We start from the raw sequence: 17032 nt of genomic DNA on the forward strand, positions 1-17032 counted from the left end.
TGCCCCCCAAACACCCACACTCCTTTCTGCATCTTTCTTGCCTGACTCCTGCTCCTCCTGTCTGCATTTGTCCTTTACCGATATGCCTTTCCTCACCACCTCCTCTAACTCAAGAGCATCCTTCATCCAAAGGACCTGCTGCAACCTCTCTCCATCCTCCCCACATCTCCCTGACACCAAAACCATACCTTCACCCCCTATGTAGAAAACCTGGCGTAGGGGACCCAAAAATGGATGAGATGTGGAGCTCTTGATTTTCTCGGAGGACAGCTAGCTGACCAGCACAGTGGAGTAGGTAAGAGCCTGGAAGCAAACACGGCCTGTGACAGAGGCCAGAGCTGGGCATGGTCCACTCTGCTGTGTGAGCCAGCACCAGAGCTGAGTGTCCACAGAGGAGACAGCCACCAGGCTGATGAGTGGGAAAGGATGGAGGGTGTCCCATGCTGAAGGCACAGCCCAGGTGCCCATTCCGTGCATGAGTGAGTGGCTTCACAGAAGGGTTGAGGGAGTGCTCCCTGCTTTGTGTCCAGGGGAGATGGGGGCCCAGCACCTCTCAACAGCATTTCCCACTGACGCACCTGTGAGTGGGTTTCATGACGGCTCCATTATGTGTACTCACGAGATTAATAGCCTCCCCTCTCCCGACATTCCTTCTGCTGGAAAGTCTTTGCCTTTCTAACAGCTGAGTTATAAGCATTGCAGCCCTTGTCTTTCCTAGAGGGCAGGTCTGGTTCCCACTCTATGTGGGGTGGGGGTGATCAGCCTTTCATAAGGCTTTCCTTCCGTTGTGTGTGGTTTTCCCCTCACCAATCTCTCACCTTTTTTTTTAAGTCCATAATCCAGGGATTCCCCTCTTTGGAACTATTTAAACAGAAATTGGATGCTGGCAGGAGCCACTTAAAAGGATTCCTGGCCCAGAAGGAGGCTGTCTGGGTGGCCTGTGGCAGGAGAGGTCCAGCTTTGAAACTCAAGCGAGAGGTGCCTGTGGCTTCAGGCCACAAGCCTCTGTCTGAACTGTGCCTTGTCTCCTTGGAGTCAGTGGCCGTGGCAGCTGTCCCAGGGCTGCGCTATCCCCACACAGGTGCTCCAGGGAAGGATTTCCTGTGTCTCTGATGAGCCTCAGAGGCCACATGTTTGTGGAAGGCCTTCACAGAGCCAGGCTTTCCAAGCACAACCAAGGGTGATGGCAGTCTGGACACCTGGGCCTACACAGATTGGCAGTCAGGGGTCTGGACATTCACACCCTTGCCCCTTAGGAGACCTTGCTCACGGAGGGGGAATTGGAGGCCCTGGAAATTCTCAAGAGGAAATGGATGTGGCCTCCAGAAGAGAGGGCTCCAGCTTCGATGCTAGACCTGCTGAATCTGTTGCTTGGACTCATTTTGGAGGCTGTAACTGGTGAATACATACCTACCAATGTGTCGTGACAGGCTGTGGTCGGAAGAACTATTGTGCGTGTGGTAATTAAACTCTGTCTTGGGCATAGGAGTTGGACAGACTTGAGTTTGAATTGGGCTGCAGGAGCTTGGGCGCATTTCTTAACCTCTCTAAGCCTCAGTTTCCTCGTCTGTAAAACCACTTGTTTCCACAGGCTGGACCAGAAGGTGGGGGGCTGGGAGGTGCCTGTATTGTGGGTTATTCTGAGGACCCCAAAAGACAACCCATTTAAAAGTGCTGGCACATGCCCACTAAGTGGTACACGCCCACTTGAGAAGTGAAAGACATGACCCTACTTTTTTGGTCTGGGACCTTCTTAGGGAGCTCATCACATGGTGAAGGGAAAGCAGAGGCCTCACCTTTCATCACAGCCTTAGCTGGGTTGTGCCTCAATCAAGATTATAGAGAGAAGCCCAGAGCACTAAGAAGCTGCTTTCCATGGAACTAGTCTTCTCACATTGCTCAAATTATGAATCAAAACCCAGTGTCTTTCATCTGTGGAACAAGGTGGGTTTGCAGACTCTGATTAGTTCCCAAAACACCTACGTCACAGCTCCCAGAGGGGGCAAGTAATGTGCCCCAAGGCTGAGGGGCAGCCCTTCCCCAGCCCTGGAGAGTTAGTGATGTTTCTGCTCTGTCCTGGCAGCAGTTGGACAATATTTGCTTTCTTGTCTTGGTTTTGCTTACGCAGAGGTCGACATGGAGCCCAGAAACTGGACTTCCGCTAACTTACGGAATATGGGCCCAGGGAGGGAAGTGGCAGGATAATTCATCTGTTCAGGGACAGTTTGGGACTGGCCGGTGACACTTCTTGCAGAGAGGTATGCAAAGCATCCCCACGTTGTTATGCTACTACAGGTTCACTGGCTGGCTTTGTCCCTGAGTGGTTTGTGCAGTGCCAGCAAAGTCAGTGTGACAGGTCCCAGTTGACAGTGTGGAACCACTAAGACTTCTGGCTCTGGCAGGAAAGCCTCACTTCAGCGCTTGGTGTGTGGATTGCAAACTGAGCCTTTTACATATGTCCAGGGAACCCAGGGGCTGTGCTTCCAAAAGTAGAGCAGCACAAAAGAATTGCATAGGGAAGACAGGATGATTTCACTCATTTTCTCTTCTTGTCCCCAGCCCCCTGGCTCCAGCCCAAATAGCTTGCCCAGGAGAGTTGTGAGCATGACTGCTCTTTCTGTTCCAAACGTGTTTCTCCACTGAGAGTCAAGGCTTGTCTACCCCCGAGTGGAAGAGGAATACAGACCTCACATGCATGGTGGGGTTTGCCCTGGTCCTGTGCAGCGGAGGGGTCAGTGAAGAACTGAGCTTGTTTTCTGCAGGACTTGATTCATCTGCCTTCCAGGCTAACCTCTCGGTGGCCCGGACTCTGTGTGGCCACCGTGGCATCTTTTGCATTTCAGTTTTAGGAAGTCATTGTAACTCAGTTCATGCTTGCATAACTCATAAGAGGTTCCTTTTTCATTGGAAATTTGCTGCAGTGTTTCCAGAAACCTCTGCTACTGTAACATCTGGGCACCCAAGGTCATCCGTTGACAGGGGTGGCTTCATAGGCATGTGACTTGTGTAGCCGCAGAGTCTCACGCTCAGATGGGCCCTGGGAAAGAGGTTGATGCTGCGGCTGCAGTCTTGAAATTCTTGATAGTTTTACCTTTAAATTGGTATCTCATAAGTGAAGTCCAGTGGGACAATGGAGTGATCCCACCTCCTGCTTCCCCTGATGGGATATGGACACAAAAATGGTTGAGGTTAGGTGCATGCAGCCACGGCATCTCGGGACAGGGCTTGGTGGCAGCTGTCCTCATGATGATCAGTGGATGACTAGATAGGCATGAGCCTCTCCCCTATCCCTGATTTAGGTACCTAATATATCCTGGTGCAGAGGTTGTAATACCCTTGGGGGTCACCTGTCCACCTCTGGTTGGGGCACCTGGCCCTTAGAAAGAAAAAACAACTGACTAGACTTTTGTGCCTCCATCAGGTCACTGCATATTCACCCAGTTGCTGCTGGAAGGGATACTGCCAGTCGGTGGTTGCACGTACCCTTGCATGCTCTGTCGCTGGGGCCCCTGTGCCTGTGAGAGGCTCTGCTCACCTTGCAGTTATCCCCGTACTTCAAAGACAGAAGTGACATATAGCAAATAGAAAATATCATGACATGCACAACAATGTACTTAATGCCACTGAACTCTACACTTTAAATGGTTAAAGTAATAAATCCTATCTAATAAAAGAAAAGCATGCAAATTGACCGTACCTCTGCCATGCCCACCAGCCCATCAGGAGCGAGTATGCAAATTAACCCAACAAATATGGCAGTGGCCACGGAGCTGGAGCCAGCCAGAGGCTTGGGTTGCCCCCTGGAGCCAGCCAGAGGCTTGGGTTGCTTCCCGCCCTGGCCTGCCCTGGCCTCCACTCAAGGCTACAAAGTTTCAATTATAGAAGATAAATAAATCCCAACGAAAATGGCGGCAGCCATGGAGCTGGAAAGAGCAGGAGGCATGGGTTGCCCCCAGCGATGGAGGAAGCCAAGCTTCCTGCCCTGGCTTGCCCTGGCCTCTGATCAAGGCTACAAAGTTTCAATTATAGAAGATAAATAAATCCCAGATACCAGGGCCTCCCCTTGGGTTGTTGGGAGCCGTGGCCGGCCTGCAAACCACCACAGGCCCCTCGCCCAGGCCGCCCCATGCCCCAAGGGAACCCCCAACCTAATCTGGGACACCCTTCAGGGCAAACCAGCCGGCCCCCACCTGTGCACCAGGCCTCTATCCTATCTAATAAAAGAGTAATATGCAAATTGACTATCACTCCAACACACTAGATGGCTGCCCCCATGTGGTCAAAGATGGCTGCCCCCATGTGGACACAAGATGGCCACCACAAGATGGCCAGCAGGGGAGGGCAGTTGGGAGGAACCAGGCCTGCAAGGGAGGGCAGTTGGGGGCTATCAAGCCTGCAGGGGAGGGCAGTTAGGGGTGACCAGGCTGACAGAGGAGGGAAGTTGGGGGCGACCAGGCCTGCAGGGAAGGGCAGTTGGGGGGGACCCAGGCCTGCAGGGGAGAGCAGTTGGGGGGCGACCAGGCCTGCAGGGAAGGGCAGTTGGGGGGGGACCCAGGCCTGCAGGGGAGAGCAGTTGGGGGGATCAGGCCTGCAGGGGAGGGCAGTTAGAGGCAATCGGGCTGGCAGGGGAGCAGTTAGGCATTGATCAGGCTGGCAGGGGAGTGGTTAGGGGGTGATCAGGCTGGCAGGCAGAAGTGGTTAGGGGCAATCAGGAAGGCAGGCAGGTGAGCAGTTGGGAGCCAGCAGTCCTGGATTATGAGAGGGATGTCCGACTGCCCGTTTAGGCCCAATTGGGCCTAAACGGGCAGTCGGACATCCCTCGAGGGGTCCCATATTGGAGTGGGTGCAGGCTGGGCTGAGGGACACACCCCTCTGTGCATGAATTCTGTGCACCGGGCCTCTAGTTTTATATATTTGTTTACCACAATAAAAATATTTCTATGGTATGACAGGTGAAGAGAGAGAGACCATGGAAGAAAGGAAAAAGCTTTCTGTTTAGTACTTTTAATGGCACGGTGTTCCTGCTCTTGGAACAAGGGTCCCACATTTTCATTTCACACTGAGCCCCCCAAATGATGTAGCCAAGCCTGCCTGTGGTTGCCTTGTAAAACTACCCAGTCTTTACCTTTCCAGAAAGAATCCTGCCCTCAAATCCTGAAAGTTGTGTGCTGCTGAGCTGACTCTCACCTCTCTCTCTTCTCCCCCACAGGTCTTGTGTTGGCTGTGTGTCAGGCCCTGGAGAACACTACATCTGCCTTGAGTGGTGAGTTCTGTCCCCTCAGCCCCTTGCTGTGGGATGGCACATGGGGGATGATGGGAAGGGAGCAGACCTTGGCCAGTTTGTGGAGCCTGAGCTCTAAGCTTCCCTCTGGGGCTCCTGCTGCTGTGCTCATGCCCAGCTGTGCCCTGAGAGCTCTCTGCTTGGCCTCCCATGGGCCAAGATTGTGCTACTGGGAGATCTGAACTGCAGACCTGAGGGACCTATTTCCCTGCTCGCTCAGGGCTCTCCCCCTCCCCTCTCTCTGTTCAGACAATCAGTGTGAGCAGGGGTGCTGGAAAACAGCCTGCAGGCCCTGAGAACTTGAAACTAGCTCATCTAATAATCCATCTAAAGAAGAGCCCAGATTCCTGAGCCCTTGTGTCTGCCTTCGCCTGGTGATCTTTGTTTAGTTATGCTCTGGTTTGTCTTTTGACATTTGTAGTCACATTTTCCTTGTTTCATTTTAAAGACCCTAGAGAAACAGACTGAAAAGTTTGGGAAATGGGGGAGGCAAACCGCTCATGATCAGAGTGCTGCAGACGCATCCCCGTTACATTTGCACATCACTTTTGTCCATACGCACTAACAGTGAGGCATAGTGCGGAGACTATTTTGATTCCGGCTTTTTAAACTCAAGGTTTGGCGTTGTGTGCTTTTCCATGTTTTGAGAAAGTTCTAAATTTTATCCTTTTTAAATATCATGATGTTCCATTAAAATGGACATGTGTAATTGAATTAAGTATTCCCCATTAGCTAGTTATGTTGCCTTCAGTTCAAGTTATGATGCTACATTTTCATGCCTAGAAGCTTTTTCCTTATTTTGGATACTTTCCTTAGGATATATCTTCAGGAGCAAGAATAAATATATTTATGATCCTTGGTACAAATGGCCAAGCCACCTTCCAAGTGAATTTGAGCTGATTTTTATACCAGTAATGCATGAGTCTGCCAGTTTCACAGTTCCCTCATTGGCATGGGGTATGCTCCCATCTGTTACTGCAGTGACCCCCTAACCTGTCTGTGTCTCCCTAGTTATTTCAGGTCAATGTCGGGGTGTGTGTGTGTGTGTGTGTGTGTGTGTGTGTGTGTGTGTGTGTTACCCTTGGCTAATTCAACATCTAAAACCATTTTTAATGTTTACTAAGGAAACATTTATACTAGAAGAAGAGAAATGGTAGTGAAATCAATCCCCAGATACCCATCACCCGGCTTCAACCATTAGCATCACTCTGCCATTTTTCTTTCATCTATTCTCCCATCTTTTTTATTTTTCCCTTTGCTGGGATATTTTAAAGACCACTTATGAATATTACTTTTATCTAACAGATAAGGACTTTTCAGAACAAAGCCACAGTCCATTACACCACAAAAGCAACAATGATTCTTTTTTGTTAGATTCTTAAATATGGAGGGTAGATGACAATGCTTTCAATTTTGTGACACTTCATTTAATTTGCATTTTCTTTCATGGTTTCATATTTTGCTTTCTACTTATATTTACCTTTGTAAAACATGCTCATTTATATACTGCGTGACTGACTTTCACGTCTGAATCCCTCCTAACCTCTTATACTCTGGATGTTGGCGGACTCATTTACTGAATCCCAGACTATCCACTCAGGTGTAAAGATGGGTCGTTTTAGGACAGAAGTGACAAGGGCTTAAACCATGGTGTAAATATGCAGGTCTCTGCACTCTAAGCGTTGACAGGAATGAGAAACAATAGTGGATATAAGAAGGGTTTGATACATTCCTGAATGAGTGCTGGAGCAGGACTGCAGGCATACTTGGGATCAAGCTCAAACACTTCGATGGAGCAGCATGGAGAGAAAATTGCAAATTCCATGTGCCAATCAAGGGTGGTACCTGAACTTAAAGGAATAGCGGCTGATCCCATGTGGCTTTCTTGTAGTTCTTGTGGGGAAAATTCCATGTTCTTATTACTTGACAGTTAACTTTGGCTTATCTTATTGAGGTTTCATTGATTTCTTCCAGTCTTCCTCTCTTTTAGATCCCCAAATGTGCAGGGTAGATTATGCCAGAGGCATAGGAAACTGACATTATTGTCATCAATAAATGCTTCGCAGACATCTGCTTTGGGTGGGACTTGGAGGGATGCGTGCCTTGAGCTGGAGGTCAGGAATCCTGGGAGTTGGGCCCAGCTGGTCTCCGTTTTACCAAGTCCCGGAGCAAGTTATTATTCTGGCTCCTATTTGGATCTTAGTTTCCTCATTTGTTGGACTTGAATCAGGAATGGCCTATAAAATTTTTCAAATTCTAATTATTTGGTGGAGACTACTTGGAAAGCTTTGTTGAGAAGGATTATTAGGCTACCTTTAGGCTGTTAGGAAATACAGTGGTGATCCATAGGCGATGCCTGCCTTGGACCCAAGGTAAGGAAATGATAGTGTGACTGTCATGTATTTAATTCTCTTGAAACCAGATGCTATTTTACACTCGGGTTTCAAGACTCTCTTTCCGAAACTATACAGTCCTTCTCTGTCCTTGTCCTCAAAGGGCCCACCATACAGGTGAAAAGACAGCATGGGAACCCATGAGAGCCTCCTAATGACCTAAGGCTACACAGGAGTGACATCAATAGTCTGGGGGTTAGGACAAAAAATTTTATCTGGTTAGTTGTCAATTTGTAAAGCATGCAGAGAAACATCCGCTGGAAGCAGGGTGAGGGTGACAGCACCTACAGCTGAGAACATCTGTCACACTCTCCGAGGAAGGAGTTATGACCTATCTTCAAAAAGCACCTTTTAATGTCCCTTAAAAGGGACAGAATGCACCCGGTTAAGTTGTTGGGTGGCTCCTTGCTTAACCCTCCTAAATGTTGCACAGTGCTCAGGCTGCCCATCTGGTTCTCATGTTTTCATGAGACTCACTCTAATGACTGAGGGGTGTGGTGAGGGCCTCGCTCAGGCACCTGGGAGCCAGGCTCCAGGCTTCCCTCTGCTATCTGCCTTGCATGATCATGGTACTCAGGGCGGTTCTTTAAACCTCTAAACTACTGCTCCTTCCTCTAGCCTGTGTCTAATCCACCCACATGGAATCGGGGAGTGTTTGAAGGCTTGCTTAATTTAGTGTCAGTGGTGGTGATGAAAGAACATGGAAAATTCACAGTGGTGTCACTCATGGGGAAGGTCACCATTAGCAGCTTGCTTGAGGAGGTGGTAGTCAGATTTTGATGGTGACATTAGGCGTAACTATGTTGAGAGGGCGAGTTTGGGCTGGAGGTGCACAGAGGGAGGGCAAAGCAGATGATAGGAAAAAGTCTTGGAAGGTGTTACTTGTTGGGGAAACAGGTAGAACATGGGTCAGACAGCAAGCCAGGGATCTGTTTATTGCTCATCTTGCCAAACAAAAGCTTCTCAGAATGCAAACTGCTTCCCCATTCCATTATCTGGAGATTTCCCATGTAGAGCTGCAGTCGTTCTAAAATTAGAAGGCTCACGTGTTCTACCCAGGTACATGGTGCACTGGTCCAAATGTGACTTTAGCACAAGAGACTTGGTGTGTCTTAGTTTGGGAATAAAAGCATATATATATATATATATCTGTGTGTGCTGGGACTTGTTTCCATGCTTAGAGGAATGTAGAGCCTCAGAGAAGGAGGGCCTCTCCTTTCTGCTCTAGGATTTATCCTTGTCATCCAATTCCTCATTTTAGCTTCCTTTTATTCCAAATATGTTTTTATTGATTTCAGAAAGAGGAAGGGAGAGGGAGAGAGGGATAAAAACATTAATAATGAGATAGAAGCTACACAGTTATCACTGATCAGCTGCCTCCTACACACCCCTTACTGGGGATCGAGCCCACAACCTAGGCATGTACTCTGGCCAGGAATCAAACCATGACCTCCTGGTTCATGGGTCGACGCTCAACCCCTGAGCCACACTGGCCGGGCTACCTTCCACTTTTTGCAAAGGAAACTGTGCTGGGTCAGAAGGAAGGTTGCTCAGGGTAGTAGACAGGCCAGAGAATATGGAACCAGGGACCATAGTTCTGACTCACTAGTTGGGTGACCTTAGTGTAGCCCTCTTAAATCGCCCTGCACCTCAGTTCTCCCATCAATAAGATTAAGGAGTGGCATTAAGGCATTGTCTTTTTAAACTGTGAGTCACGAAGTCACTTTAGTGGGTCATGACCAACTTTTTTTATGAGATTGGATAGCTTAGAATAGAGAATTTTGGAGTGCATTATATGAAGAAAGGACCAGTATTGTATCATGAGACTCTTGTTTTCATATTGATGGATTCCTATATTGACATTCTGCATCATTTTATTTGTAGGAGCTGTACCCATATTACACCTTTATAATTTCCAAATTTTATTTCTTTAGTGAAGGAACTTACACACATGCAGAGTTAGTGCCATAATCCTTCTAGACCTGTGTATTTTCGCACCCCCCCCTACACACACACACACACACACACACACACACACACACACACACCTGGTCTCTAGTTCTTATTTATTCCTAATTTCACAGTTATTTTAATCTATTCACCTTTATCAAGAAAGTCTTCCCAAACACTCAACTTATAATAGAAACCACAGCTCTTTCCTTATAAAAAGACATTTCATTAGTTTACATAGTAATTAAATTACGTAAATACAATAATGAGTGCAACTAACAAACAGGCTTGGAAATAAACACAAACGTCCTTTGGTAAATATACAGCTTAACTGGTAAAAACAGAAATGGGCTAGAAAACTAGAGTAGCCAACTAACTGAGCTAAGGACCTAGATGTTTTAGCAAAGGAAAGGAGAGGGTGGAGTGGGTGAAGCAGGGGCTTGGTTTAGTCAGGCTCAGTGAAGAGAGCATCCACCATCTTTGAAAGAAGCACAAAAGTGACACAACTCTATGATTTTTTTTTAAAAAAAACCTAGGCCTATTGAAGCCTTACTGTTCTCCCACCTTTTAGTGATTTTTACATTTATTTAGTGCACATGAATTAAGTACTACCTCATACCAGGCGTTGTGCTAGGCTCTGGAGATACACATGAGGATTACAAATGAGGCCCACCATCACAGGGCATAGGGTCCAATTTGCTAATGTTGGTGATTTTTATAAACCAAAGTCAATCATAAACATAGACAAAGTCCTGATCTACCAAGATGGATTTCTTTGAAGAAAAGACCTGCTTCTACTATATTCAGACTTCCCATTTTTAATCCAAGTGCCGAACTGTATACTTTTCATTCTCTTTGTTACATTGCATCTTACTCTGTTTGGCCCATGGTGCTGGGCTGTTTTTCCAGCTGATCCATCACTCTTCTGCTTGTGGTGGTCCATTCGTGACGTTGGCAAAGAGGCTATCTCTGCCAGGAACCTTGTGCTGCAAGAGCAGAACCCAACCACACATCAGCCTGAAAGGGAGTTGGTTTTGAGGAGTCAGCCCTTAGAGAATCCACGGCCCTGCTGAGCGGCCTGCCCACGGGGAGTGCAGGAGCCAGGTGACCGCTCAGATCGCCACTGCGGCCGTTTGTGGCCATGCACTCCACACCTACCATAAAGACAACACCAACTCATTTCACTTTGTGCCTCTCAGCTCAGAGTCTCGAGGGAGAATCGGATTGGTTTGTCTTCCTTGGTTAGTGGTCGCCCAGCAACTGTGGCAGGGTTGGGAGGAGAAGGCTGCAGGGTAACAAGGTGCCAACGTGCAATGTGGGACTTGGCCAGGGCTGAGTCCCTTATCAGACCTGGAGGAGGCAACGACCAGCCTCCCTGATCCAGGCGGATTCTTTGAATCACTCATTCCATCACATATTTATTGAGCACTGACTATATACCAGGCTCTGGTCACAGTAGAAAAAAAGGGCCTTTTCTCAAGGACCTACTCCCCTAAGGAAGATAGACATATTATGTTTTAATATATCAAATCAGCATATTTTTGAGAATGTCAATATTGAATGGTAGTGCGTGTAAGGTAAGATGGCTACGTATTTCACTAATGGGTATAGGTAGTGTTTTCTGAGAAAACAGGTAAGAATATAGCCCAGAAATCTGCCCTTTCAGTCCTCAACCACATTTTGCTCAGCCCGACGGGGAGAAGCTGAGGTACGTATCCTTATAGGCTGAGGTGCCTTCTCCTGAAGGCAGTAGCCCTTCCCGTCCCCGGAGCTCTCGCTCCCCCTCAGCTGGATAGTGCTGGATTCTGGGAGGCTGTGAAATGTCTGTGTTCCAGGACTGACTTTCCAGCGTTCTCCGGAGCTTGGTAATGAGAATCACAAACCTCAGAACGTGGGCTATCACCTTAAAGCATCCTTTTTCCTGTCATCCTTGCTGTGATTGAAAGGGAGGCTTTGGGGTAAAGGCATCAGCTTTGTTATCTGAGAGCCCGAGCCAAGTTTGAGGATCACCTTGGAGTGTCTGGTTATTTACTAATGAAGGGACCTGTAGCTATTTTAATCCAGCCAGGCTCTGGTGTCCTCCTTAGCAGGCTCAGCACCTGTTTGATTTAGATTCATTCTTAGCTTTCCTGTCTTGAAAGTTACGGTCCAACTCCCTTATCAGAATGTGTAATGGAATATGACTTCACACATCTGGCCATTTTATTACCACGTTGCATCGACTAAAGTATTTCCTAAATACCAAAACACGCTAGTGTTAAACAAGGGTGGGCGTGGGGGGTGGGGTGGGGGGTAGAGGTTGAAACAGACTGGAGGGCCTATTCCACTCACGTGCCAGTGCCATGCGGCCTGGGTTCAGAATACTTTTCTTCCCTGTTGTCACTTAGTGTCCAGGCTAGGAATCTTTTTTTTTTTCTGGGCCTATTTTCATCCTGACTTTTGGGAGCTTGGGATATAGTGAAAACTCTCTCTGCCTTACACAGTAGGTCTAGAAAGGTACTTTGGGAATATTGAAAATAGAAGGTGTTAGATCCTCTATGAAATCTGCTACAGGGGAATCTTCCTGGTGCTCCGTAGTATGACAAATGAAAAAATAATCATGAATCACGTAAAACAGTCCATAGAGCCCCTATAAAATTCTGGGTCTAGCAGGCTTTCCACTTGATGTGCTGTTAAATAAATACAGCCCAGCACAGGGAAGGGCTCTAGAAAGCTAGATGCACATCTAACCAGATGATAACCAGATTGTAGTTGTCAGTGGAGGCCATTTCCCAAGGACTGAACCCTAGGCCAGTACTTCCCAACCCTTTTCAGAGTCAAGACCAGATTTGAACATCAACAGTGTTTGAGGTCTCTCAGATAGTCATTGTGCCTTTCGCATTAAATTAAATAATTAACGTGACATACAAAAGCTGCTCTGAGAACTCAGTAACACTTCAAAATAAATTTGTATTTTATTGATCACAATAGAATCCGCATAGTAATATATGAGCTAGAATTTATAATACTCTCACTTTATACTGGGTACTGTTCTATATATCCTCATTTAATTCCTACAACTCTAAGAAGAAGGTAATATTATTAACCCCATTTTACAGTTGACAAAATGGCAGCAGAGAAGTTAAGTAATGTGTGGTGGAGCTGGGGTTTGATCCCAGATAACTACAGAGGTCTAAGCACTTCACCTCTGTGCTTTTAAAAATACACACATATATCTCATTTAGACCACAGATATGTTTGAGGGGACATTTACAAACGCCTTGCACTATTAAGTAACTGTGATTCTCTTCTTTCCCTTCCACAAAACAGATTGGGAACTGCACTTCCTTGGGTTTTTAATCCTCCTTGCCACTAAAAATTAGACATATATCTTAAAGCAAAGTATGGGCATGTGTGTATGTGTATGCATGTACATATGTGAGCATTCCTGTGTGTACATGTGTGTACATATAATCTCTAATTTTATGTTCTTAACATGAAACTGTGGAATCTTCTTTTATACATTTATTCTTCCATCCATCAAAGACTGACTCCATTCCTACAACATGCAGAGTAGCAGGGGAACATCTAAGACATCGTTCCTGCCCTTGAGAAGCTCACCATCTCAGAGCAGAACTGTCTGGCTAACAAATAATCACACTCTTGTGTGGCTTGCCTGCTGTCAGGTGCTGTGGGAGGGGCAGAGGAACCCAAATTAGGTCCTTGGGAGGCATCAGGGAAGGCTTCTCAGATGCGGTGACTTTTGAAATGAGTTTCGGAGGCTGAGGTGAAGTTAAGCAGGCCGGCTTTAGGGGAGAGGATGTGCCTGTAGGGGTATAGAGGTGAGGCTGGAAGAAAGCAGCAGCTGGCTGAGGAAGCCTGTGCATGGACATTGTTCTGAAGTGTATACACCATTATTATTGTAAATGTTTTGCCTACTTCTAGTCACAGGTAGGTGCTTCCTAAAAAAATCTTTTCATAGATTTCTGTGAAATGGCTGTGTTACTAGGCTTATGAACCACAGAGGATTAAGCCGATAGGGCTCCAAGTCACAAAATCCATGTAGATAATTACACGGCCCTCCCACTCTTTCACTTTATTATGTGCAGTGTTCCCCGTTTGCCAGCTGCCTTGGGTGTATATCCATTGGGGGGTGGTTTCTAGGTTAGAAATTCTCACATTATTCTCAGAGCTTCTGCTTTACTTGATTTCAGCTTCTCATTAGCAGGTGAGGGAATTGTGCCTTTTTTATCTATTTAAATTTGACTTGATGGAAAGGTGCCTAAAAATAAAATCATTAGAATCTGATAGCACAGTAGTTACAGTAGAGTTTAGAGCCAGGTGGCCTGGGTTCAAGTCTTAACTGTGCCCCCTTGGGGGCTGTGACCCTGGGTGAGTTACTTAACCACTCCGTGCTAGGTTTCCCCATCTGTGAAGTGGAGTTAACAATAGAGCCTACCTCATAGGGTCATTGTTCAGATTAAACAAGATGACATATGTAAAGTGCTTGAATAGTGTCAGGTGCACAGTACGTTCTATGTGTAAGATTTATAAAGAGAGAGAAAGCAGGAACACACATGTAAGAAATAGTATCTGAAATACCAAAGTGGCCTGAGCCAATTGGTGGCAAGGATATGATTGACGTTTAAAGACAGAAAGGGCTGTGACAGAGTAGGCCATATAACTCAGTGCTCAAGGGCCTGCATGTCCTTGAAACTTAAAGAGTGGCTCAGAGGACGTCCCACTCTGCCTGTCAGGAAGTGGAGTCATGAAACGTGCTACTCTAGCCGATGCAAAAAAATGAACCTTGTCTTTAGAATTACTGTACCCAAAGCAGAGCAGACATGGTGGGATGTTGTGCTCTATTCTGAGCAATGAGATTTAGGGAGAACAGAGAGCAATTGGAGAGAACTACGGTGTGGAAAGACTGAAAGCCAGTTGAGGCCCAGAGGGCAGAAAAGGAAGAGGGGAAGCACAGAGAACCCCAAAGAAGAAGAATCCAAACAGGCCCACACCCAGACACATCATAATTTAAATACCAAAAATTAAAAACAAAGAGAGAATCTTAAAGGCAACAAGAGAAAAGAAAACTGTTACCTACAAAGGAGTTCCCATAAGGCTGACACTGATTTCTCATCAGGAACTTTACAGGCCAGAAAGGAATGGCATGAAGTACTCAAGGTAATGGAAAGCAAGGATCTGAGACCAAGATTACTATATCCAGCCAGGCTCATTCAAAATAGACAGTCAGTTAAAGAGCTTCCCAGACCAAAAAAAAAAAAAAGGCTAAAGGAGTACATCACCATCAAGCCAGCATTACAAGAAATACTAAAGGGACTGCTGTAACGAGAAGAAGAAACAGAGAGAGAAACCTAGCCATACAGAATTAAAATGGAAATAAATGAGTACCTATCAATAATAACCTAAAATGTAAGTGGATTAAATGCTCCAATCAAAAGGCGTAGGGTAGCTGAATGGATACAAAAACATTACCCAACTATATGCTGTCTACAAGAGACCCACCTCAAAACAAAAGACACACAAAGACACACACAGGATGAGAGCGAAGGAATAGAAAAATTTTTTCCATGCAAATGGAAAGGGAAAAAAAGCTGGAGTAGCCATACTCATATCCGACAAAATAGACTTTAAAATGAAGGACATCACAAAATACAACAAAGGTCACTACATCATACTAAAGGGATCGATCCAACACGAGGATAGAACCCTGGTAAACATATATGCACCCAATATAGGAGCACCTAAATATATTTTAAAAAAACTTCTAGCGGATTGAAAAGGAAGAGGGAAGTCTCGGCTCCCTGTGCCCAGGGCCCAGCTCATATCACAGGGGCACAGAGTGAAGACGGCACCGTCACTTGCCTGAGGAATTCACGTCCCCACTTGCTCCTTGAAGCCCTTTGACACTTGGTTAAAATAAAGTCGAGCTGGGTTGCTCCTCCTTCATGAGAGGGTTCAGGGAAAGATTGATGATTACATGTGGGGACTATTTATAGCGATTTATATGAGAAGAGTTCACTCCTGTTTCCCCTTTTGATTCTAATGAGTTAAGACTCTAAGTGGGAGCACAGGTTAGAATGTATAAAGATGAGGAAATAATTAGATAGTTAAAAGAAGAGTATTCCTAATTGAGAAACTGGAGCTGTTGAGATTAAATGCCTTTTAGGATTAACCATCAGATGACAACATGGAAAAAATTCCATTTTTTCTAAAAGAGAAAAAAAGTTCTATGGAGAAAGAGGATGATATACTGAAGGGACCGTTGGCCCAGTTAGAGTTGACTTACTTTTCTGATTTTTTCATTCTCATAATTCAGTGTGAAGGCTGATTGCAGAGGGCCGTGCTGGGCATCATAGATGGACAGGGTCACGCCCTGCCCTCACGGTCCTTTAAGTGATGGGAGTGAGGAACAGAACTACAGACCTTTAGAAGAGAATGTAAACCATTCAAATCTTGAATGAAATGACTGCGCCCAGAGTTATAGGTCAGTCAGCGTCAGGAAGGGCCTGCCGGCTGTCCTCTGCCTGAGGACACTGAAGGAGGCACCGTGGGGAGTACATATTGAACCTGTGTTCCACCCTGGACGGCCTTCCCAGCTTGGGAATCAGCTTCAGCAACAACAGGACGCTTGAAAATGTGTGTTGGGAGGATCCTAGGTGTTCAGGAACCAGGATCTCTCATCCGTGAACCAAGGTAAAGCAATAGGAGCTGAAGCAGGAGATGTGTGACCTGGATCTTAAAGAACATGTTCCCTAAGCAGAACCTTTCACAGGTGCAGGTGACATGTGAAACCACTGGGCCACTGGGCTGCAGCAAAATAATGGGATGAGAGTGAGGAGAGGTGACCCAAAATCTCATTGCCTTAATAGCAAAAGTGAAATTCTTACTCCCTTGAAGTCCACCGTGGGCCCTGGGCGGCTCTCCAGGGAAGCTGATGGTGCAGATTGAACCTCGGTATCAGCAAGTGGGATGTAAGGTGTAGTGATGGCACTGACCACTCACCCACATATGTGTCACGTTTTAGTGCTCACATTTCATTGCCTGAAGCAACTCGTCTGGCCATAACCTAACTTCAAGGGGATGGGGATGACCAAGCCTTCTGTGTGCCCATTAGAGGCGTGCCTATACTGTGTACACAGGCCACATACAAATCTCTGAGCAGGGCCTCAGAATCTAGTTTTAACTGCATGGGTGTTCCATATCCACACTAAAGTTTGAAGACCACAGAGTAAGACAGGAGTTCTGAAATTTGGCTACACATTGGAATTACCTGGGAGTTTTTAAAACGGATGCACTGGCCTTTCCTTCAGAGACCCTAATTCACGGATGCTGCGCTGAGGTCCAGGCATCTGCATTTTTTCTTCAGTCTTCCAAGAGGAGTCTAATCTGGGGCCAGGGTAGAGACCAC

At 46.4% G+C, this 17032-nt stretch overlaps 1 protein-coding gene across 1 annotated transcript in view; it reads left to right on the forward strand.

The window, feature by feature from the left end:
- Window positions 1-17032, forward strand: part of TGFA (transforming growth factor alpha) — a 102796-nt gene that overhangs the window by 27765 nt on the left and 57999 nt on the right. Inside the window, exon 2 of the mRNA XM_080684308.1 lies at window positions 5210-5263. Coding sequence (XP_080540434.1) covers window positions 5210-5263 — 54 coding nt within the window. The remainder of the gene's footprint in view (window positions 1-5209; window positions 5264-17032) is intronic.

This window comes from Plecotus auritus, assembly GCF_963455305.1.
Source record: "Plecotus auritus genome assembly, chromosome: 8".
NCBI classification, from domain to species: Eukaryota; Metazoa; Chordata; class Mammalia; order Chiroptera; family Vespertilionidae; genus Plecotus; species Plecotus auritus.